Source organism: Lissotriton helveticus, chromosome 4_1 (assembly GCF_964261635.1).
Source record: "Lissotriton helveticus chromosome 4_1, aLisHel1.1, whole genome shotgun sequence".
Lineage (NCBI taxonomy): Eukaryota > Metazoa > Chordata > Amphibia > Caudata > Salamandridae > Lissotriton > Lissotriton helveticus.
Window position 1 is genome coordinate 918,808,030 of NC_136063.1, and position 23,771 is coordinate 918,831,800.

General features: G+C 46.8%; 1 protein-coding gene across 3 annotated transcripts in view; it reads left to right on the plus strand.

The window, feature by feature from the left end:
• RTTN (rotatin) overlaps positions 1–23,771 on the plus strand; it is an 891,871-nt gene that overhangs the window by 324,509 nt on the left and 543,591 nt on the right. For all 3 annotated transcript variants that reach the window (XM_078687523.1, XM_078687524.1, XM_078687525.1), the window contains 2 exons: positions 16,996–17,108; positions 23,398–23,524. In XM_078687523.1, coding sequence (XP_078543649.1) covers positions 16,996–17,108; positions 23,398–23,524 — 240 coding nt within the window. The remainder of the gene's footprint in view (positions 1–16,995; positions 17,109–23,397; positions 23,525–23,771) is intronic.

The following is a 23,771-nucleotide window of genomic DNA, read 5'->3' on the forward strand; positions in this document are numbered from 1 at the left end:
CCCAAGTCCTGTGGCACTCCTTCCGCCCTATCCTGCTACTAGCACTCCTAAGAGAACACCCAGGCTGCAGGCACAGAGAGCAGGTGCAGTTTGTGCTACTGGTGTAAATGTGCAAAGCGCTCTGCTTCTAAGCACGTCATGGCACTGACCCCTGGCATCTTCAGCCCTTCCTGAGTTCTGAGGAGCCCCCTTTATCCTATTAGGCCTCTCACACTGCTAAGGGGACACCGAGGCTGCAGACACTCAAAACAAACTCATGTAGGGTCATGCTAGATGTGTGAACGTGTGTGCCGCTCTGCCTCTTAAAACATACCACTGCTAACCTGTATCTCTAGCCCTCCTTGGGTTCTGTGGCGCTCTCTCTGTCTTACTGTGCCTTAAGCATGTGACAGATGAGCGGCCTACATTTAAAATGAAGAGTCCGTGAACACAGCTGACTAATGGACACTGTCACACACAGGCACGATATTGATTTGGCAAGAAGTAGCTCTAAGCAACTGAGGCATACATGTCACTGACAGCCAAAAGCATTATTAAAAAAATTACCCCTCCGCTCACTGACACAAAAAATATTATATCACTGGCTTGGCCTAATTAAAATGAGTCCGTAAATGCTGAGAGACTTAACTTAGGCCACGAGGATGCAAGCTCTCTCCACTCCGGGACTCCTGAATAGCACTGTATATGGAGCAGCACATTCTGTGCTCACCCTGAAGCATGACTGCCAGTGTTCACAGGATGGGGGGCCAGAGATGAATGAGCCCTCGGACTCTGCAGCTGTGTATTCTGCAATGCCAGAAACCGGTCCCCGGAAGCTTGTTTCCTTTCCAGTAAAGAATTGGCTTGGTAGTTTGGTCTGCCCTGTTCCCATGATGCACTGGGCCAGGGTCAGACTAATTTGCATATAGCCAGGTTCTGAGCTGGGATGGTGCAGTGAGCTAAAAAACGGTGATGGATCAAGCCCTGATCTTTTGACTGGGTATGAGTGTTCTGTTTAACTCAGATGCTCTGTCCATCACCTCCCCTTTTTCTGAATCGTTTTGGCCACTATAGGAGTGGCAGGTTATGCTCAGACATGAGTCCCTTGCTCACTGCACCATCAGGATTCAAGCAAGCCGGCCGAAGACGGCTGCAATGTCAGAAACCGGTCACCGGAAGCTTGTTTCCTTTCCAGTAAAGAATTGGCTTGGTAGTTTGGTCTGCCCTGTTCCCATGATGCACTGGGCCAGGGTCAGACTAATTTGCATATAGCCAGGTTCTGAGCTGGGATGGTGCAGTGAGCTAAAAAACGGTGATGGATCAAGCCCTGATCTTTTGACTGGGTATGAGTGTTCTGTTTAACTCAGATGCTCTGTCCATCACCACCCCTTTTTCTGAATCGTTTTGGCCACTATAGGAGTGGCATGAGTCCCTTGCTCACTGCACCATCAGGATTCAAGCAAGCCGGGCCGAAGACGGCTGCAATGCCAGAAACCGGTCCCCGGAAGCTTGTTTCCTTTCCAGTAAAGAATTGGCTTGGTAGTTTGGTCTGCCCTGTTCCCATGAGGCACTGGGCCAGGGTCAGACTAATTTGCATATAGCCAGGTTCTGAGCTGGGATGGTGCAGTGAGCTAAAAAACGGTGATGGATCAAGCCCTGATCTTTTGACTGGGTATGAGTGTTCTGTTTAACTCAGATGCTCTGTCCATCACCACCCCTTTTTCTGAATCGTTTTGGCCACTATAGGAGTGGCAGGGTATGCTCAGACATGAGTCCCTTGCTCACTGCACCATCAGGATTCAAGCAAGCCGGGCCGAAGACGGCTGCAATGTCAGAAACCGGTCCCCGGAAGCTTGTTTCCTTTCCAGTAAAGAATTGGCTTGGTAGTTTGGTCTGCCCTGTTTCCATGATGCACTGGGCCAGGGTCAGACTAATTTGCATATAGCCAGGTTCTGAGCTGGGATGGTGCAGTGAGCTAAAAAAACGGTGATGGGTCAAGCCCTGATCTTTTGACTGGGTATGAGTTTTCTGTTTAACTCAGATGCTCTGTCCATCACCACCCCTTTTTCTGAATCGTTTTGGCCACTATAGGTGTGGCAGGGTATGCTCAGACATGAGTCCCTTGCTCACTGCACCATCAGGATTCAAGCAAGCCGGGCCGAAGACGGCTGCAATGCCAGAAACCGGTCCCCGGAAGCTTGTTTCCTTTCCAGTAAAGAATTGGCTTGGTAGTTTGGTCTGCCCTGTTCCCATGATGCACTGGGCCAGGGTCAGACTAATTTGCATATAGCCAGGTTCTGAGCTGGGATGGTGCAGTGAGCTAAAAAACGGTGATGGATCAAGCCCTGATCTTTTGACTTTGTTATGAGTGTTCTGTTTAACTCAGATGCTCTGTCCATCACCACCCCTTTTTCTGAATCGTTTTGGCCACTATAGGAGTGGCAGGGTATGCTCAGACATGAGTCCCTTGCTCACTGCACCATCAGGATTCAAGCAAGCCGGGCCGAAGACGGCTGCAATGCCAGAAACCGGTCCCCGGAAGCTTGTTTCCTTGCCAGTAAAGAATTGGCTTGGTAGTTTGGTCTGCCCTGTTCCCATGATGCACTGGGCCAGGGTCAGACTAATTTGCATATAGCCAGGTTCTGAGCTGGGATGGTGCAGTGAGCTAAAAAACGGTGATGGATCATGCCCTGATCTTTTGACTGGGTACGAGTGTTCTGTTTAACTCAGATGCTCTGTCCATCACCACCCCTTTTTCTGAATCGTTTTGGCCACTATAGGAGTGGCAGGGTATGCTCAGACATGAGTCCCTTTCTCACTGCACCATCAGGATTCAAGCAAGCCGGGCCGAAGACGGCTGCAATGCCAGAAACCGGTCCCCGGAAGCTTGTTTCCTTTCCAGTAAAGAATTGGCTTGGTAGTTTGGTCTGCCCTGTTCCCATGATGCACTGGGCCAGGGTCAGACTAATTTGCATATAGCCAGGTTCTGAGCTGGGATGGTGCAGTGAGCTAAAAAACGGTGATGGATCAAGCCCTGATCTTTTGACTGGGTATGAGTGTTCTGTTTAACTCAGATGCTCTGTCCATCACCTCCCCTTTTTCTGAATCGTTTTGGCCACTATAGGAGTGGCAGGTTATGCTCAGACATGAGTCCCTTGCTCACTGCACCATCAGGATTCAAGCAAGCCGGCCGAAGACGGCTGCAATGTCAGAAACCGGTCACCGGAAGCTTGTTTCCTTTCCAGTAAAGAATTGGCTTGGTAGTTTGGTCTGCCCTGTTCCCATGATGCACTGGGCCAGGGTCAGACTAATTTGCATATAGCCAGGTTCTGAGCTGGGATGGTGCAGTGAGCTAAAAAACGGTGATGGATCAAGCCCTGATCTTTTGACTGGGTATGAGTGTTCTGTTTAACTCAGATGCTCTGTCCATCACCACCCCTTTTTCTGAATCGTTTTGGCCACTATAGGAGTGGCATGAGTCCCTTGCTCACTGCACCATCAGGATTCAAGCAAGCCGGGCCGAAGACGGCTGCAATGCCAGAAACCGGTCCCCGGAAGCTTGTTTCCTTTCCAGTAAAGAATTGGCTTGGTAGTTTGGTCTGCCCTGTTCCCATGAGGCACTGGGCCAGGGTCAGACTAATTTGCATATAGCCAGGTTCTGAGCTGGGATGGTGCAGTGAGCTAAAAAACGGTGATGGATCAAGCCCTGATCTTTTGACTGGGTATGAGTGTTCTGTTTAACTCAGATGCTCTGTCCATCACCACCCCTTTTTCTGAATCGTTTTGGCCACTATAGGAGTGGCAGGGTATGCTCAGACATGAGTCCCTTGCTCACTGCACCATCAGGATTCAAGCAAGCCGGGCCGAAGACGGCTGCAATGTCAGAAACCGGTCCCCGGAAGCTTGTTTCCTTTCCAGTAAAGAATTGGCTTGGTAGTTTGGTCTGCCCTGTTTCCATGATGCACTGGGCCAGGGTCAGACTAATTTGCATATAGCCAGGTTCTGAGCTGGGATGGTGCAGTGAGCTAAAAAACGGTGATGGGTCAAGCCCTGATCTTTTGACTGGGTATGAGTTTTCTGTTTAACTCAGATGCTCTGTCCATCACCACCCCTTTTTCTGAATCGTTTTGGCCACTATAGGTGTGGCAGGGTATGCTCAGACATGAGTCCCTTGCTCACTGCACCATCAGGATTCAAGCAAGCCGGGCCGAAGACGGCTGCAATGCCAGAAACCGGTCCCCGGAAGCTTGTTTCCTTTCCAGTAAAGAATTGGCTTGGTAGTTTGGTCTGCCCTGTTCCCATGATGCACTGGGCCAGGGTCAGACTAATTTGCATATAGCCAGGTTCTGAGCTGGGATGGTGCAGTGAGCTAAAAAACGGTGATGGATCAAGCCCTGATCTTTTGACTTTGTTATGAGTGTTCTGTTTAACTCAGATGCTCTGTCCATCACCACCCCTTTTTCTGAATCGTTTTGGCCACTATAGGAGTGGCAGGGTATGCTCAGACATGAGTCCCTTGCTCACTGCACCATCAGGATTCAAGCAAGCCGGGCCGAAGACGGCTGCAATGCCAGAAACCGGTCCCCGGAAGCTTGTTTCCTTGCCAGTAAAGAATTGGCTTGGTAGTTTGGTCTGCCCTGTTCCCATGATGCACTGGGCCAGGGTCAGACTAATTTGCATATAGCCAGGTTCTGAGCTGGGATGGTGCAGTGAGCTAAAAAACGGTGATGGATCATGCCCTGATCTTTTGACTGGGTACGAGTGTTCTGTTTAACTCAGATGCTCTGTCCATCACCACCCCTTTTTCTGAATCGTTTTGGCCACTATAGGAGTGGCAGGGTATGCTCAGACATGAGTCCCTTTCTCACTGCACCATCAGGATTCAAGCAAGCCGGGCCGAAGACGGCTGCAATGCCAGAAACCGGTCCCCGGAAGCTTGTTTCCTTTCCAGTAAAGAATTGGCTTGGTAGTTTGGTCTGCCCTGTTCCCATGATGCACTGGGCCAGGGTCAGACTAATTTGCATATAGCCAGGTTCTGAGCTGGGATGGTGCAGTGAGCTAAAAAACGGTGATGGATCAAGCCCTGATCTTTTGACTGGGTATGAGTGTTCTGTTTAACTCAGATGCTCTGTCCATCACCTCCCCTTTTTCTGAATCGTTTTGGCCACTATAGGAGTGGCAGGGTATGCTCAGACATGAGTCCCTTGCTCACTTCACCATCAGGATTCAAGCAAGCCGGGCCGAAGACGGCTGCAATGCCACAAACCGGTCCCCGGAAGCTTGTTTCCTTTCCAGTAAAGAATTGGCTTGGTAGTTTGGTCTGCCCTGTTCCCATGATGCACTGGGCCAGGGTCAGACTAATTTGCATATAGCCAGGTTCTGAGCTGGGATGGTGCAGTGAGCTAAAAAACGGTGATGGATCAAGCCCTGATCTTTTGACTGGGTATGAGTGTTCTGTTTAACTCAGATGCTCTGTCCATCACCACCCCTTTTTCTGAATCGTTTTGGCCACTATAGGAGTGGCAGGGTATGCTCAGACATGAGTCCCTTGCTCACTGCACCATCAGGATTCAAGCAAGCCGGGCCGAAGACGGCTGCAATGCCAGAAACCGGTCCCCGGAAGCTTGTTTCCTTTCCAGTAAAGAATTGGCTTGGTAGTTTGGTCTGCCCTGTTCCCATGATGCACTGGGCCAGGGTCAGACTAATTTGCATATAGCCAGGTTCTGAGCTGGGATGGTGCAGTGAGCTAAAAAACGGTGATGGATCAAGCCCTGATCTTTTGACTGGGTATGAGTGTTCTGTTTAACTCAGATGCTCTGTCCATCACCTCCCCTTTTTCTGAATCGTTTTGGCCACTATAGGAGTGGCAGGGTATGCTCAGACATGAGTCCCTTGCTCACTGCACCATCAGGATTCAAGCAAGCCGGCCGAAGACGGCTGCAATGTCAGAAACCGGTCACCGGAAGCTTGTTTCCTTTCCAGTAAAGAATTGGCTTGGTAGTTTGGTCTGCCCTGTTCCCATGATGCACTGGGCCAGGGTCAGACTAATTTGCATATAGCCAGGTTCTGAGCTGGGATGGTGCAGTGAGCTAAAAAACGGTGATGGATCAAGCCCTGATCTTTTGACTGGGTATGAGTGTTCTGTTTAACTCAGATGCTCTGTCCATCACCACCCCTTTTTCTGAATCGTTTTGGCCACTATAGGAGTGGCATGAGTCCCTTGCTCACTGCACCATCAGGATTCAAGCAAGCCGGGCCGAAGACGGCTGCAATGCCAGAAACCGGTCCCCGGAAGCTTGTTTCCTTTCCAGTAAAGAATTGGCTTGGTAGTTTGGTCTGCCCTGTTCCCATGATGCACTGGGCCAGGGTCAGACTAATTTGCATATAGCCAGGTTCTGAGCTGGGATGGTGCAGTGAGCTAAAAAACGGTGATGGATCAAGCCCTGATCTTTTGACTGGGTATGAGTGTTCTGTTTAACTCAGATGCTCTGTCCATCACCACCCCTTTTTCTGAATCGTTTTGGCCACTATAGGAGTGGCAGGGTATGCTCAGACATGAGTCCCTTTCTCACTGCACCATCAGGATTCAAGCAAGCCGGGCCGAAGATGGCTGCAATGTCAGAAACCGGTCCCCGGAAGCTTGTTTCCTTTCCAGTAAAGAATTGGCTTGGTAGTTTGGTCTGCCCTGTTTCCATGATGCACTGGGCCAGGGTCAGACTAATTTGCATATAGCCAGGTTCTGAGCTGGTATGGTGCAGTGAGCTAAAAAACGGTGATGGGTCAAGCCCTGATCTTTTGACTGGGTATGAGTTTTCTGTTTAACTCAGATGCTCTGTCCATCACCACCCCTTTTTCTGAATCGTTTTGGCCACTATAGGTGTGGCAGGGTATGCTCAGACATGAGTCCCTTGCTCACTGCACCATCAGGATTCAAGCAAGCCGGGCCGAAGACGGCTGCAATGCCAGAAACCGGTCCCCGGAAGCTTGTTTCCTTTCCAGTAAAGAATTGGCTTGGTAGTTTGGTCTGCCCTGTTCCCATGATGCACTGGGCCAGGGTCAGACTAATTTGCATATAGCCAGGTTCTGAGCTGGGATGGTGCAGTGAGCTAAAAAACGGTGATGGATCAAGCCCTGATCTTTTGACTTTGTTATGAGTGTTCTGTTTAACTCAGATGCTCTGTCCATCACCACCCCTTTTTCTGAATCGTTTTGGCCACTATAGGAGTGGCAGGGTATGCTCAGACATGAGTCCCTTGCTCACTGCACCATCAGGATTCAAGCAAGCCGGGCCGAAGACGGCTGCAATGCCAGAAACCGGTCCCCGGAAGCTTGTTTCCTTGCCAGTAAAGAATTGGCTTGGTAGTTTGGTCTGCCCTGTTCCCATGATGCACTGGGCCAGGGTCAGACTAATTTGCATATAGCCAGGTTCTGAGCTGGGATGGTGCAGTGAGCTAAAAAACGGTGATGGATCAAGCCCTGATCTTTTGACTGGGTATGAGTGTTCTGTTTAACTCAGATGCTCTGTCCATCACCACCCCTTTTTCTGAATCGTTTTGGCCACTATAGGAGTGGCAGGGTATGCTCAGACATGAGTCCCTTGCTCACTGCACCATCAGGATTCAAGCAAGCCGGGCCGAAGACGGCTGCAATGCCAGAAACCGGTCCCCGGAAGCTTGTTTCCTTTCCAGTAAAGAATTGGCTTGGTAGTTTGGTCTGCCCTGTTCCCATGATGCACTGGGCCAGGGTCAGACTAATTTGCATATAGCCAGGTTCTGAGCTGGGATGGTGCAGTGAGCTAAAAAACGGTTATGGATCAAGCCCTGATCTTTTGACTGGGTATGAGTGTTCTGTTTAACTCAGATGCTCTGTCCATCACCACCCCTTTTTCTGAATCGTTTTGGCCACTATAGGAGTGGCAGGGTATGCTCAGACATGAGTACCTTGCTCACTGCACCATCAGGATTCAAGCAAGCCGGGCCGAAGACGGCTGCAATGCCAGAAACCGGTCCCCGGAAGCTGGTTTCCTTTCCAGTAAAGAATTGGCTTGGTAGTTTGGTCTGCCCTGTTCCCATGATGCACTGGGCCAGGGTCAGACTAATTTGCATATAGCCAGGTTCTGAGCTGGGATGGTGCAGTGAGCTAAAAAACAGTGATGGATCAAGCCCTGATCTTTTGACTGGGTATGAGTGTTCTGTTTAACTCAGATGCTCTGTCCATCACCACCCCTTTTTCTGAATCGTTTTGGCCACTATAGGAGTGGCAGGGTATGCTCAGACATGAGTCCCTTGCTCACTGCACCATCAGGATTCAAGCAAGCCGGGCCGAAGACTGCTGCAATGCCAGAAACCGGTCCCGGGAAGCTTGTTTCCTTTCCAGTAAAGAATTGGCTTGGTAGTTTGGTCTGCACTGTTCCCATGATGCACTGGGCCAGGGTCAGACTAATTTGCATATAGCCAGGTTCTGAGCTGGGATGGTGCAGTGAGCTAAAAAACGGTGATGGATCAAGCCCTGATTTTTTGACTGGGTATGAGTGTTCTCTTGAACTCAGATGCTCTGTCCATCACCACCCCTTTTTCTGAATCGTGTATTCTCAAGGCAAGAGGTGGTACAGGCAAGCAGTGGGAGTACGTGAGAGAGTTATGTATGGGCACTGGCAGGGAGGCAGTGTGACTGCCGTCACGGACTGCAAGAGTGCAAGGCAGGCTCTGCCCGTGGTCCACTCCCCTTCCCCGCTGCAATCGCCTGCACATTTTCTATTCGGCCTATATTTCCAGGCACAAACAATATAAGCAGAAGAAACAGAAAAGGATCGGTTTATTTTTTGTTGTTGTTTAGAACGCAGCTTGCCTAGTTTGTCCAAGCTGCTGACTGCCCCTGCTGTGAATTCTGTCTGCCCTGGCAGCCACTGAATAAATCTAACCTTTCAGCGAGTGGACAGACGACTCCCACGACGTCCACTGCACTCTCCCTCGGCTGGGCTCGGTAATACTGAATTCACAGCAGACATCAGCCATCATAAGCCCCACAGCGCGGGTGCCCAGGCCCTATGAGCACCCCACAACAGAGACAGCAGAGTCATGCCAGTGCCACCGTAAACCAGTGAGGCCCCACGGCACCGACCTGCCTTTGAAGCTTCCTGGGGCGCTATAGTAGCACGTGACGTGAGGTTCCCTGCGGCGCCACCGGCCAATTGTAGCAAACAAACCTGCCTGGGCCCAGCCCCGAAGTCAGCTTGTCTGAATTATAACTGTGCTGCGTCCCGGAATCATGACATTAAATTACATTGTAGTACTGGGAGGCTGCCTGCGGCGCTTTAGCTTCCCTGGGAGTCCCCATGCCTGCAGGAGCAGCCCTCACAAGGCACAGGCAGAGCGCTGCCACCTCGTAGGCCAACATCTCCTGGTGCCACGGGGATAGTGGACAATCTGGCCACGTGTCAGGCTCAGTGAAGCGAAGGCTTTATGCACAAAAGGTGACACCTAAGATCAGCCACTTACTCCGGCTGACAAAAGCGAACAGGCTACCTGGGAGGATGGGTTGTGGGGGGTAAACACAGCGATGGGCTTATCCCGCGAACTCCCGCTGGGATGGCGGCGTCGATCCCCCCGAACCCCGCTCAGGGCAGTAGAAGTCCAGGGCCCAGAGACGAAATCTGACTCCACGGTGACCTCTATGGCTGCGGTTGGGAGCAGCTGCTTGGCAAATTCTAATTTGCTATTCACCACATACCTGCCAATAATCGGCACGCATAGAGGTATTTGTAGGGCAGGGCCATTGAAATTATGCATTTTTACAGCTGCGGCGCTTCCGCATAATTATGAATTTGCTGTATTTGCCACATTGTCCATAATCTGCTGTACAATCCGCAGAGTTTTAACAAAACAATGTTGATCACACACTCAACCTTGTCCTGCCTGAAAAAAAGCGTACACGTCTGGCTCTCACGTAAGAAGCTGTAATGCCCACGAGACACGTTTGCGCTATCTAAAAGTGCAAAAATAAAGTAAATACAAGGGACAAAGCTGCGTAATCGCTCTGCAACCAATCAAGTGCCGGTCGGCGGCAGTACAGCCAATGGCAAGGTTAGAAAGAAAGAGGGGGCGGGCAGACAGAGTCGAGGGCATGACTCACTGTATGAGGAGGAAGAGAAAAGCACGCCGAGCCTGCGGCGCCGAGAGTGACCCGATGCAAGAAGCGCACGGTGAGTGTGGGGGGAGTGGGGGTGCCGGGGGTACTTTATGTATGTATGTATGTATGCGTGTGCGCACGGCGGCGGGGGGCGGGCGGTGGGGGGCGAGGTTCTCTATGTGTGTGTGTGCGTGCGTGTGTGTATGCGCGGCGGCGAGGGGGTTGGGGGGGTTCTCTATGTGTGTGTGTGTGCGTGCGTGTGTGTATGCGCGGCGGTGGGCTGTATGTGTGTGTGTGCGTGCATGTGTGTCTGCTTCCAAGGAGCCATGGGAGACAGGAAGCGCGCGCTACCTGATCCGTTTACGCGTGCGTGTACATCACTTGTCTCCTGTGTGCCTTGACTCCTTGAAAGCAGAAATTATTGCAATAGAGTCTCGCGGCGACGATCGCTACGCGATCAGTTCGCTGGTGCGAGACCTAAAAAGACATAGTAACTCCAAACACAGTCTGAAACTTAGATACAAATCCAGAACCAGTCACTTTAAAAACGTGTACCATTCCAGCGGTGTTAGAAACATTGAAAATATAGTGTACAAGTTCAACAAAGTGCTGTGGTAATTGAGAGCGTAAAAGTGATTATATTTCACACAAGGAGCATGCTACTCTGAAATCAAATGTTTCTCGAGCAGATATTAGAGCCACATCTTTTTCAAACAATAAGGCTTTCAGTCTGCTTAAGTGGTCAAAGTTATTTTAAGCAATAGGGACCTTCGCCTAGAAAGTAACTTCCCTGATAGAATGTATCAGAAGAATTTAGATATTCATGCAGCAAGTCACAAACTTGGAAACAGTGACTACAGAAGGGTCTGAAAAGTTTTCAGCGCTCCGTCCATCATCTCCTTGTGTCTGCTTTGTTCTTCCTAAGTTGGCAGGGTATGCCCAGACGTGGGTCCCTTGCTCACTTTGCCACTGGATTCAAGCTAGCCTGGTTGATGAGGGGTATTACCCCAAAACCGGTCCCAGGATGCTTGTTTACGGTCCAGCAAAGACCTGGCTTGGCATTTAGGGCTGGACTGTTCCCATTAGGAACATAGTCAAGACTAATTTGCGTATGGATGGGTCTGAACTGGGGTGGCGAAGTGAGCTAAAGAACAATGATGGATTCAACCAAGATCTGTGACTGTGGGTGAGTGCATGAAAAGTTTCAGCGCTCCATCCATCATCTCCTTGCGTTTGCTTTGTATTTAAATGTTGAGCATTCCTTTAGCCAAGATACATAGTCTATTGTACTGTTTGGTTGAGAAAAATAATTTGGCGAGGGATCAGACAACTCCTAAATAAAGTATCAGTGCCCTGGATCTGCCAGTGGCGTGTCCCTCTTACAGTTTTTAGATCAATATTGTCCCTCCAATGTTTATAACCCTTCAGGGACAGTTGAGAAATAAATGAGTCAGAATAATTCAACTTTGTTTGTGTGAGCATATTTGTCTTTGGTGGGAAAGGCGTAAACATAAAAATATGAAGCTGTTTCTGTTACAACATGGCCATAAAAATAAGAAAGCATCTTTAAATATGTTTTAGAACTACCCAAATCCCAAAATGATATGATCCACTCTGACTAGCTGTTAGTTTAAACTATCTTCTGTGATGTAAATGTCATCAACCTAGAACAATCCGTCTTGAGTCCATTTTTGGTAAAATTGATGTTACTTTTGCAACAAACAGACCTGGACCATGCCTTTGTGGGAAACTACAGAATCTTAGTTGACTTCCGAGCACTCAGAACGCGGTACTATTGCGGCATTTAGGTGCTATATTTTGACAGAAAGTCATGGCAAATGTCCAATGTAGTTTTGTATTTTTTACAAAATATATTTATGTAGGATGAGTGTGGCGTAACTTACAAGTTTACCACACCCTATCACCTCCAAACACCTGGTGTTGTGGAGAGGTTCAACAAGACCTTGAAGGGCATGATTATGGGCCTACCTGAGCCCATGAGGCGTAAGTGGGACGTCCTCTCGCCATGCCTTCTCTTTGCCTACAGGAAGGTGCCACAGAAAGGTGTAGGGTTCAGCCCCTTTGAACTCCTCTATCGCCATCCTGTTAGAGGACCTCTGAGCCTTGTCAAGGAAGGTTGGGAACAAGTTGCCAGGACCCCCACCCCGGCATGTGGTCAGCTACATGCGGTTCCTCCGCAACTAGAAGGCCACTCTGGTGGAGTTTCAGCCTGGCAAGAAAGTATGGGTCAAGGAGTCAGTAGAGCCTAGGGCTCTCCAGAACCGGTGAACCGAAGCATATGAAATCAAGGAGCGTAAGGGGGGAGTCCACCTACTTTGTGGATATCCAGACCCCCATGGAAACTTCTAAGGGTGCTCCATGTGAACAGACTCGAGCCTCAATTCGAGAGGTCTGCAGTGAGCATGCACCTCACGACAGATGAGGGGGTGGAAGAGGAGAGATAACCTCTCCCTGACCTCTTCTCTGCACCAGAACACAATGGGACAGTGGAGGGTGTTAACCTCTCTTCCACCCTGATCCCAGAACAGCAGGGTGACTGTTACCAGTTGCTGGGATACTTTGCCTCACTGTTGTCACTCACCCCAAACTCGCACATCTTTGCATCCACGATATTGGCACTGGAGGCAGCTTACCTGTGGAAAACAAAATTTACAGGTTGTCAGACAGGGTTGGGGTCTGCATCAAGGGGGAAGTCTCCTAAATGCTGGCTGGTACAGCCCTGTCCTGCTGGTAAAAAAGGTTGCCACACAGGGTGCCACTCCAGAACTCCGGTTCTGTGTGGACTACTGGGGACTCCATTCCGTCACCCAGACTGACACCCACCCCATCCCCAGAGCTGGTAAGCTCATTGATAGGCTGGGTGCTGCTACATTTCTCATTACCTTTGATTTGTCTTCAGAGTATTGGCAGATTGCTCTGACTGAGGGAGCCAATGAGAGGTCAGCATTTTCAACCCCAGAGAACCACTTCTAATTTCGGGTGATGTCCTTTGGCTTGAAGAATGCCCTTGCTACGTTCCAAAGGTTGGTTAACTGACAGAGTCCTGGTTGGTAAGGGGCCTTCTGTGCCGCTTACGTAGACAACATTGCTGTCTAAAGTTGCAGCTGGGAGAAACACCTGCATCACCTCCACGAGGTGCTTCAAACCCTACAAAAGGCAGGCCTGACCATCAAGGCCAGGAAGTGCCAGATTGGGCAGGGCTCTGTGGTGTACCTGGGTAACCTAGTAGGTGGGAGCAAGGTGCAGCACCTCCAGGCCATGATTGAAACTATAATGGCCTGGCAACCAAAGACAGATGTGAGAGCCTTCCTAGGTCTCACAGGCTGCTACCGAAGATTTGTTAAGGGGTATGGCAGCATTGTGGCCTCCTTACCTGAGCTGACTTCCTAGAAGCAGCCCAGATTGGTGATCTGGACAGAGGTTTGTCAGAAGGCCTTTGATATCCTCAAGGAAGCCATTGAATCTCTCCAAAAATTCATCGTGCAGATGAACTTTTCAGAGCATGGCACAGTTGCAGTCTTAGCACAGCTGAATGAGGATGGCCTAGACCAACCGGTGGCCTTTATTATTATGGAGGTTACTTCCACAGGAACAGAGGAGGAGTGCTATTGAAAGAGATGCTTTTGCTGTGGTCTGGGCACTAAAGAAGGTGAGAGTTTAAGACTCACGTCCTCTTGAAGACCAACTACAGACCACTCAGATGGCTCATGCAGATGAGGGGTGAAAATCCAAACTGTTGAGGTGGTCCATCTCCCTACAGGGAGTAGACTTTTTCTCATGCCAATGCTGATGGCCTCTCCAGGTTCTTCCACGTTAGTGAAGAGAACTCCCAAGAGGTTGGGTAGCTCTCCCCACTTTCTGCTGAGGGGGCATGTGTTAGATCGGACAGCCTTAGGGTGGCCTTCCCCCGAGCATTTTGCGTACTTCCTCCACTTTTCTGACCTTGTTTTGCTGGCTTTAGGACTCTGTGCACTTTACCAGTGCTAAATTATTGTGCTCTCTCCCTTACAACATGGCAACATAGGTTCATTCCCAATTGGAATATTGAGTCTGGAGCCAGTGCATGAAGGCAGGCCCTCTGTGCACTTCAAAGGCCTGTTTTCAAATTTCCAACTGGTTATAAGTACTGGACCTCTGACACCAGCACTTCAGTACATTCCCGGACCTGTGAAGATTCTGCCAGGCAGAAGGACTGCTGTGCTGCTGAAAGGACTGCCACTCTACTGGACTGCTGCTTTGTTGCACTCCTGCCTTGCTGTGCTGCCCTGCTGGGTGCTATTCTCCTGCCTGGGTGAGAAGGTCTGGACCTGCATCACGTGAACCTAGAGTGACTCCAAGGGCTAGCTGGCTGGCCTCATGAGCTGAAGTTTCAGGAAATTAAGACTTCCAACCACCCTGCTTCTGCACCTGGACTCTGCCATGCGTGAGTCTGCCATGCAAAGTGGTGTCACTCTAGTCCTGGACCCTTGAAAGTGGGCCTGAGGTGCTTGCTCCAGCAAAACCCATGCATTCACTGTCTAACTGGTGCATCACCGCCATTGCGTGGATCAGAAGCGGTGCATCACCGCCATTACTTGGACCAGAACTGGTGCATCGCCTTTACTGCGTGAATCAGCCCGACACATCGCTTCCGGCACCACTACTGCACAGCACTCTTCGCATCCCCATCTACTGTATCCTCACCGTCGACGCTGAATCTCTGCATCAAAGTTCCTCGTTCATTGTAGCCGATGCATTGCCGCTACTGTGGACTTCAGGACAGGAGCATCTCCACCACTGCGTGGATCGACACCAACGCAGTGCTTCGGCTGCATCCCGCATATTCGACCTTGACACAGCTAGGATTAAGGTGCTTTTGCTCAGCGGGTCTCACCAGTTCCCTATATCCGGCCCGAGCTCCAGCGCAGTTGTTCGGAAATGTTGATTTTGTCCTTGTCCAGTGTGACCAGATATCCCAAGTAAGCGCTTATTGCTTCTAAGTGCTATTTTATAGTCTCTTCTTTAAAAATTAATATCTCAAGTTCTATTTATTGGATTTTTGTAGTTATGGGATTCTTCTATTTATTTAATGAAGAGCAGTTTTTCTAATCTGGTGTGGAATATTTTGGTGTGGTGTTCTCACTGTTTTTAGTGTTGCATGAATACTTTACATATTGCCTCTTAATTTAAGTCTACCTGCTCTGTGCCAAGCTACCAGAGGGTGAGCCCAGGTTAATTTAAAGTGTATATCTAGCTTACCCTGACTAGGAGTGTGGTCCCTACTTGGACAGGGTGCAAAACCTCTACCAACTAGATACCCAATTTCGAACGGATACACACAAAAGAATAGAAGGGAGAAATATGAAAGATATACAATGGATATTGGACCAGAAGGTAAATTTAGGGTTTGCTCGGCTCTTACCCCGACTAGGATTGTGTTTACTGCTTGGCTTGGGCCCATATTACAGTTAACCTACAACTCAATGTCTAGCACCTTTATTGTTAGCTATTTACCTTCGTCAACTCAGGCCTATTGTATTGAGCATAAGCTTTCCTAAAATGGAAAAGTGAAAGCAAAAACCTTATGCCCAATCAAAAGCTTGTGGAGCCGAACATCAGCAGTTTGTAGGTGCATTTTGGTGATCACATGAGGTCAAGTGGCATCTGTGCTGTCACACCAGACCTAAAAATACAGTTGAAAATGTGGCCTGACAGCATAAAAAGAGATCTTGTTTATACTGCTGCTAGCACAACAAGCAGAACAAATTATGAAGAGAAACATTTGTTGCGGTGCATTATTGGATAACTCTGTCACAGAAGTAGTGAGGAGCTTTTCATAAGCAATGTGACGTTTATAATATATTGCAATCATTGTCATGAATGTTGTGTTGATAAATAATGTGCTGCAAAAGGTGTAAAAGAATATGTTGAAAAAGATGTTTCACAATCCAGTCTCTCGCCAACACCCAGTTTTAGCTTTTTGGCCTTGATCTTTTTAATTCAGCCGAGACATAAAAAGCCTGAGATACAAGCAGGCCTCTTATTACCAACCATTTTTAATGCTTAAAATGGCGAATCTGTAGTGCAGCTGAATCAGTCTGCTCGAGACACATTGTGGGTTTGGTTCAGTCTCCTGTGCTGGGTGGGCTGTAAGGTGCCTCTCACTACATTCATCTGTTTGACCAGTCCACTGAAAGCATCTCTCAGCACATCGAGCTATGTAGTCAGTTGTTGAAGGTACTTCTCAGCATGAGGACTTATTCTCTTTTTAAACATTCTCCGCACAAAGACTCTCTGGAACTAAATGACTGCATAACACAAAGCATTGAGCATACTAAAGAAGAAATCGATAATAAGCATCAAGAAGCTGAGAGCATCTTCAAGCACTCAGTGTTACTACTAATAGCTGATTCTGATGCGGGTTGGAAATGCTTCCCGACCGAATCGGGTTGGAAATGGTTTCCTACCCACTCGAATCGGGAGAGTCCGACCGACCAAGTACGATGCATCCGGATGCTTCCAGATACGATTTGGTTGGACTCCCATTGACTTCAATGGGAGCACATGTTCCTAACCGCATCATAATTGGGCACTGGGTCGCTCCCGCTCCTATTTGGATGGAGCAAATGCCATTAGGTGGCCTTCCTCACCGCATCAAAATCAGGCCCTGGGTGGGAATGCTTTCCAACCCGCATCAGAATCGGGCCCTAAGCTGCGGAATTATCCTATGTAATATTTGGCTGTACTTCAATAGTTCAGAACAAGTTAAGTCTGTGCATAAGAAGAGAGGAGTTCAATGACTGTTAATGGTAGATTTGTTAAGAACATTGGTGATGCTTTTTTTCTTTTCACTGTGAATTCAACAGCTGTTTTTTTGGTATTTTCTAGGGAGAGAAGAATTTTTCAGAATTGGTGGAATTGGCTGATCAAGCTATAAACAGCCTTTCTTACCATCAACACTATCCCATGATTGAAGAATTCATCTGCGTTTGCTCAGACATGTAATAACTTTTTCTTTAAACATGAATGTCAAGCATTTCTTTTTTATTAAATGCACATGCGCAAAGGAACATATGCATGCACACCCACATGAAAATGCATTTGTTCAATGTCTCCTCCTGTATTATACGTTTAACAAGTCATTCATTCATTTAACTTAAGTGAATGTGCATATACAGTGTGGGTGCATTTCAAGGCAAACATCATCACTGGATCATCGGCATCATTCATAACTCTCTGGACTTTGCCTTTGGTTCAGTGGATTCCATGAACACATTTTAAGATTAGGATGAAGAAATAATATAAAATGGTGATTGTGTTTGCTCTCTTTCTATACTCCCTCCGGGTGCAGTAAGTGAGGCTCTTGACCCTACCCCATCCATGAAGAGATTGGAAAGGGTAAGCTGATAGTCTGCTTGAAGTGTGGTCCCGATCACTATAGGGCTGAATCCTAAAGCGCCCGTTACTTGAGTCTCTGCTGTCTGAAATGGAGTGTCCTGGAAATGGTTGAGGCCTCAACGCTTAGGACTTAGTCTGAGAGAGAGTTAAATCCTGCCAATTGCAGGAAGGCAACTTGCAGTGTGGTCTCGGCCCTCCCATTTTGGAGTAGCAAATGGAGATGGCTCAATAAGCAGCACGGCCTCACTATGTGCCATTACTATCAGTCCAGACTCACCCAATGGGCAGTGCATCTAAAATAAGATTTTATGGGGAATACGAAAGAGCACACGGGTTACTCGTCCTCATCGAACTTTTGCTAATACTAAACAAGCATTAGCAAAGCCAAGATGTCTATTCTGGGTGAGCTTGTGCGATGGTTATTTTTTTGTTTTACAAACATGTCACCAAAATATTATTATTTAAAACGAAAACATGCCACTATCTAAATGTATTATCCATATGCTTGCTTAAAGAAAAATTAAACCAGATTAGCCATTCAGTGCCTGTAAATTTATTAGAAGAGTGTGGTGCTTCCTAGCAAGCAAGTGTGCTTAAAACATGTAGAAAATCCTTTTTGTATCTTTAATATACATGAAAGGAAATATGATTTTTAATGATGTAAAGAAATAGTACAATTGGCTTTGAATTACTTTCATTTGAAGACCTAGTTTAAACACGGAAGAATGACTAAAGCACTTAAAAGGCAATGAATGGGAAGAAAAAACGTACTGGCAGTGCAAAGTATTGGCCCACCAGCCATGGCACTGAAGAGCATTTCTTTTTAGGCAGCTATGCACATGTGATTAGGCAATATGCCATCACGCACAGTGCAAGGAAGCCATTGGCTGAATCAGGCTGAGACTTGCTTAATTTGAGCTGGTAGTTGCAGGTGGGCCACACCGGCACTCTTTTCGCTGGACTGGCGCTTATTTTTCCTCAACAAACTTTGATCCAGAACAAGACTGAGAAAAATGCAAAAGGGTAACAGAAGGTGGAAAAGAAAAATAGAAAAAAGTAAAGATGGGGAAAAAAGTGACAAAAAGAGAAAGCTGGGATAAAACAAGCATTTTCAAGGCTAATAGGTATCGCATTTGGGAACTTCAACAGAAATACTTTATCTGTAGTCCAGGACACCTGTATTTTTACTGCGTGTTGGGAAATTAAATGCTTTGTCCAAAATCACACCCTTTTGAGCAACATGTGGGAATGGAACCTGGTTTCCGAGCTCGTACAGTTCGAAGTTTTGCTGTTGAAAGCACATTCACTTCCCATTAACACAAGTTGCTGCCTATTATGCAGGCTAAACAAAATAAGTATGTTGTCTTAAGCAGCTGCCTAATAAAAGCCCCAGCAGTTGTAAGGTTACAAATTAAGCATTCGGAGTGCGACTGGAGCCAGACGTTTTGTCCTTTAAAGCACATTCCCTTCATATTTACACCAATTTTACGTTGCCTATTAGGCAGGCAAAAAAAATAAAATATATATATATTGTTTAAAACTGCTGCTTAATGACAGCCCCGGCAGTTGCTTGTTTACAAATTAACCATTGGGAGTACAGCTAGAGGCATGCCACTATTCCATTTCTGTTTTTGCCCAATAACATTAAAACATGTTCAGTGTACTTACAGCAATGTATGTGCCTTATAGAAACAAAAGCCTTACAGGTAGAATACATTTGAAGCTGGACTCCTATTTTAACTAAAAGTGCCTCAGAAGGCGGTCGCACAGAAAGTAATAAAAACAGAAGTAAAAGAGAAAGTTATCTGTCTGTATATAAAAAACCGAAAATCACAGAATAAAATGCGCTATAATACAGTTAAACAGCACAGATTTAGAAAAAACATTTGTGTGCACTTTCAAGCCCTATTTAGCATAGAAATTAAATACAACAAACATGAACTGCATAGATTATAAATTAGTGAAACAAAATATAATCTAGGTTACAGTGTTTTAATAGTGAAACCAATATTGAATGTAGGTTGCCGTGCTCTATATTATATAGTGATGTTTTAAACTTAGGGAAAGTGTAATTCTAAATATGAGCTGGTGGTTTCTGGTGCTCAACACCAGCACCTAATAATCAACAGAAGTACTTTATCTCTGCTGGAAAATGCAAGCTCTCTAAGCGTGCGCCGAGGTCATTATAGTAAAACATTAACAAGTGATAGAGAAAGCACAGTAACCTGACCCACGAGGAATGCAGTTGCCAGCCTGCGCGCCTCTGCTCGCTCACAAGAGCAAAACGCTGTGGAAGTGAACATTAAAAAAGAAAGTGGGGCATGCACCCGCCTTTAGTCCTTTGCGTGCTTTCATTACTGAAAGACACACACAAAAGCCAATCCTAAGTGTGGGAGGAGTCAGACACACACGGAGTAGTTTATAGTGCTTACAAGAAGCCTCGCAGGGCAGCGCATGCGCGCTGGCTCAGGCTCAACCTAAAAAACCTGCAAGAGTTAAGCTAAAGAAGCAGGGAGTGTCTGGTGTTGGATTACAGAGTCATGAAATGGATTCGCGATTACGAACACTTGTTATTTAGCACCCGACCTAGGATAGCTCCTTCCCAGGCCTCTGAGCATAACTTTGGGCCACCCACTTATTTGTTTGCATATTAGGCACTGGGTTGACCCGTTGTGCAGTGGTGTATGCTTTGGGGTAAGCACAATTTGAATGACAGCTTAGTAGACCAATGGATAAGGGGATGGCAAAATCCCTGTTGTATGTCTATCTCATTGTATATTTTATTTATGATTTTTTCTAATTACATGAAGCTGACCACAAAGCAAAAAGCGTCTGTAGGCCAGACCTAAAAGGCACAGTGGACCTAAGAAGACAAATGGAGATAATGGAGACAAAGGACTTACCTTTTTAACCGCTGGTCTTTGCTAATACTTATTGCTGATGCATTGCATCATCTGTAAAAAGAAAAAAAGGAGCCATAATGTGGCCAGTGTTGGTGGCCATATCATTCACCAAATGCGCATGCATCACCGTTTGTCCTTGAGCCTTTTTCCCCTTTTTTTCTTTACTAATTCAAGATGGTGGGCACTACTTGAATTGGTAAGTAACAAATAAAAAATGTTACTTTTGTGAAAGCGCTTCTTAGAATGCAGAGTGGCCCAGCAGCACATTTCAGTTGCCAGGCCCCTCAAAAAGGAGTGGAGGACACAACAGCCAGTGGGTTGCCTGGGGAGAAACAAATATAAATAAAAAACAACCATTTGCAATGCAATCAGTCTCGCCTTTTGGACCTTATATGTATTTAGCTATGCAGCACATTAGCCTGGGTGCTGAAACTTCTACTGTTCTTTAACATGGATGGAAAGTAAGCACCAAACTGCGTGACACGCCTGATATCTTAACACATGGAGAGAACTATTGCCTTTCAGCAGGAAATGGTATAGTCCAAAGCTCTGTTTTTAATAGAAAATCAGAGCCTTTAGTGATCATATCACTTAAAATACAACATTTGAAAAAAAATTGTCTACGGGTGCTCGTGGAAGACAATTTCTATTGACTGGAATCTAGAGAATGCTAAAGTGATTCTGGTACTTTACTGATCCTTGCTGGTCGTTTTCTATCAAGAAAGTTAAATAGAGGCAGTTGCCAGAAATATTTAATAAAAGGAAAGTCCCTCATCTGAAAGCAATTCTGGTATTTTACTGACCTGCTGGTTGTTTTTCATCAAGACAGTTAAATAGAGACAGTTGACCAGAAAAAAAGTCCCTGAGCGGAAGCAGACCAGTCCGAGGGCTGATCTCCAGAGCCCACAAAGTACATACACATATAAGTATATACTATAGTATATAAGTATATAATAAAGTATATACAAGAGATCTCGAATGCTCGACCTAAAATGAAAGCCAGGAAGGAGTGGGGAAAGCAGTGGGCAAATCATTTGGGGGGAGGGAGGTAATAAGGGATCAACACGGAACACTTACGGGTGTGGGTGTTCGGGGGCTGGAAGGGAGGGAGAGGTAGTAAACGTGTACTCTCATGGAGTGCTAAAATAATAAAAAGTAGTAAATGTGAACATTGGGAGGATACAAGTGATCCAATCAAAAGAATTATAAAGAGCTGTGCTCCGGGAGAGTGACAAACAAAACGAAGGAAAGCCTTGGACTAAGAAGCAAGCAAATTAGGGTTACAAGCAAGCCAACCAGTAGTAAGCAGTGAGATGGCTGAAAGCCCACTGTAAGTTTTTGGTATGGTCCACAAGAGGTTTCTAAGTGAAAACTGAAAATGGGCGCGACAGACATTCATAAATTTCGACTAACTTTTCCCAAAAGTTGTATTCGGAATTAGAAACACAACTAATCATAATGGGCATGAGATAAAAAAATTATAATAGAGCAATGAAGGAAACACTGAAGTTCATCTTGATACCATCACACTTTAGTATATACACCCAGTACTTCCTCCTGTGTCTCTGGTAAATGATACTTCTGGCAGATTTCAGTTTGTCTGTTAATTCCCATCACCCCCATGTAATGTTCCAGAAGTGAAGCAAAGCCCTTCATTAAAAAACATTTGCCTCATTTGTCACGGAAAAAATGCCTGGTTGTCACAGCTCCTTCTTAATTGCTATCCATTCTCTCTGCATGGCAAGGGTGTAAAGATTTAAGTCCTGGAAGAGGAGTCTGTACTCCCCAAGCAGGATTGTTCCCTCTTGAATCGCTCCCCTCAACACACTTGCACTCAATTACACTGCTTGGAAAACCACCATGATAATGCCAACAGACCGTTTCCTTCTCCAGAAGAGTGCAAACACGGTCAATAAGCCTTAATCAAAATTCCAAGCTACTACTCTTCCTGCTTCACCACCTAAAGCAACAGTTTTCCAGTCCAAGGATTCCACACTTGGGTATCCTTACTGTGCTGCCTCTTGAGTGGGTAGCAGCTCCCCTAAGGTGCATAAGCATGGTGTAGAATTGTTGTAGCTGATCGTTAGCCCTCAGAAGTCCCTGTTTCCTCTGCACGGTCACACCAATGTTTCCTTCTCCTTGTTTCCCTTCTTAAAACAAAGAGTTAAAGAAATGCTGGACGCTTGGGCAGTGGGGGTGGCTCAACCAAGCCTGGCACCTTTATTCCCACACTTCCCTGGTCAAGTAGAAAGACGACCTCTGTCTAAGTTTAAAAGCTGTGTATACACTAGGGGGTAATTGTTACTAAGGTCTCAGAAGAGTAGCAACTAAATTATGGTTGATAAGAGGAAAAAGTGCCCAGTAGTCAGACTCTAAGTAGGTTGAGTTTAAAAATAGTGATGGGGGGAATCCCTCCTTTTGGACATAGTGCCCTCACACACCCTTGTGAGTGTCATGCTTCATCATTGGGCGTTGCTCCTCGTAGGGGTGGCGCTGCAGTCCCTCATGGGCCCCGCGTGAGGGCTCTTTAGCGGAGATCTTTTAAGGAGACACCGCAGTTGTGCATGTGGGTGTGTGGGCCTAGGAAGGTAAGTGAATGGGTAAATTAAAATCACCAAACGGTATCCAGAACCTGTGTTTATTCGGGGGTCCGAGTGGTAAATTAAAAGGGTGTGGATCCTGGAGCTCCTCTTAAAAACAAATAAAGATGGCGGATGTGTGACTAACCGCTGCTCTCAGAATAGGTGCTGTGGTGAATAAATCACACATAAAACAAGGTCAACCTGTTTCGTGCTTTCAGATGGTCCTTAAGGGATCCTTTGGCGAAAATCTTACTTGGCATTTTACAACCGATGATCTGGGCCTTGAGAGCAAAGACTTGCCTTTGTGACCTGTTTTATAGTAATTAACTCTTAGACTCACTTTTCATACTCTGCACTCAATGTCCTCTAATGTTGAATTTTAACATCCACTTGCCATCTCTTTTTAGTTGGAAATCTGCTAAGGCGACCACAGGTCTGTTGGCTGGGAGTCAAAAGGTGTTCCTTCGCTTGCTGTCTCATTCTGTGTCATCGGTGAAAAGGGAAGTGTATCGGTGCTGCTTGGAGACTGTGAAGGTAAGTTGTGCAACACTGAATTACTAGATCATAGGCACAAATATGGTGACAATCACATTGAGATGCTGCAACATGCACCTCCAGACAACAAATGGCATCAGATTTCACGCGAAACATACAGACCAGGTCATACATACCTAATAAATAATAAAATCTTAACTCAGTACTAGGGTCGTAACACCAGAGTAGCTGGCGCATTGGTTTTCGCTGTCTCCGTTCTGAGTTTACAAACCAAAGAGGAAACAAA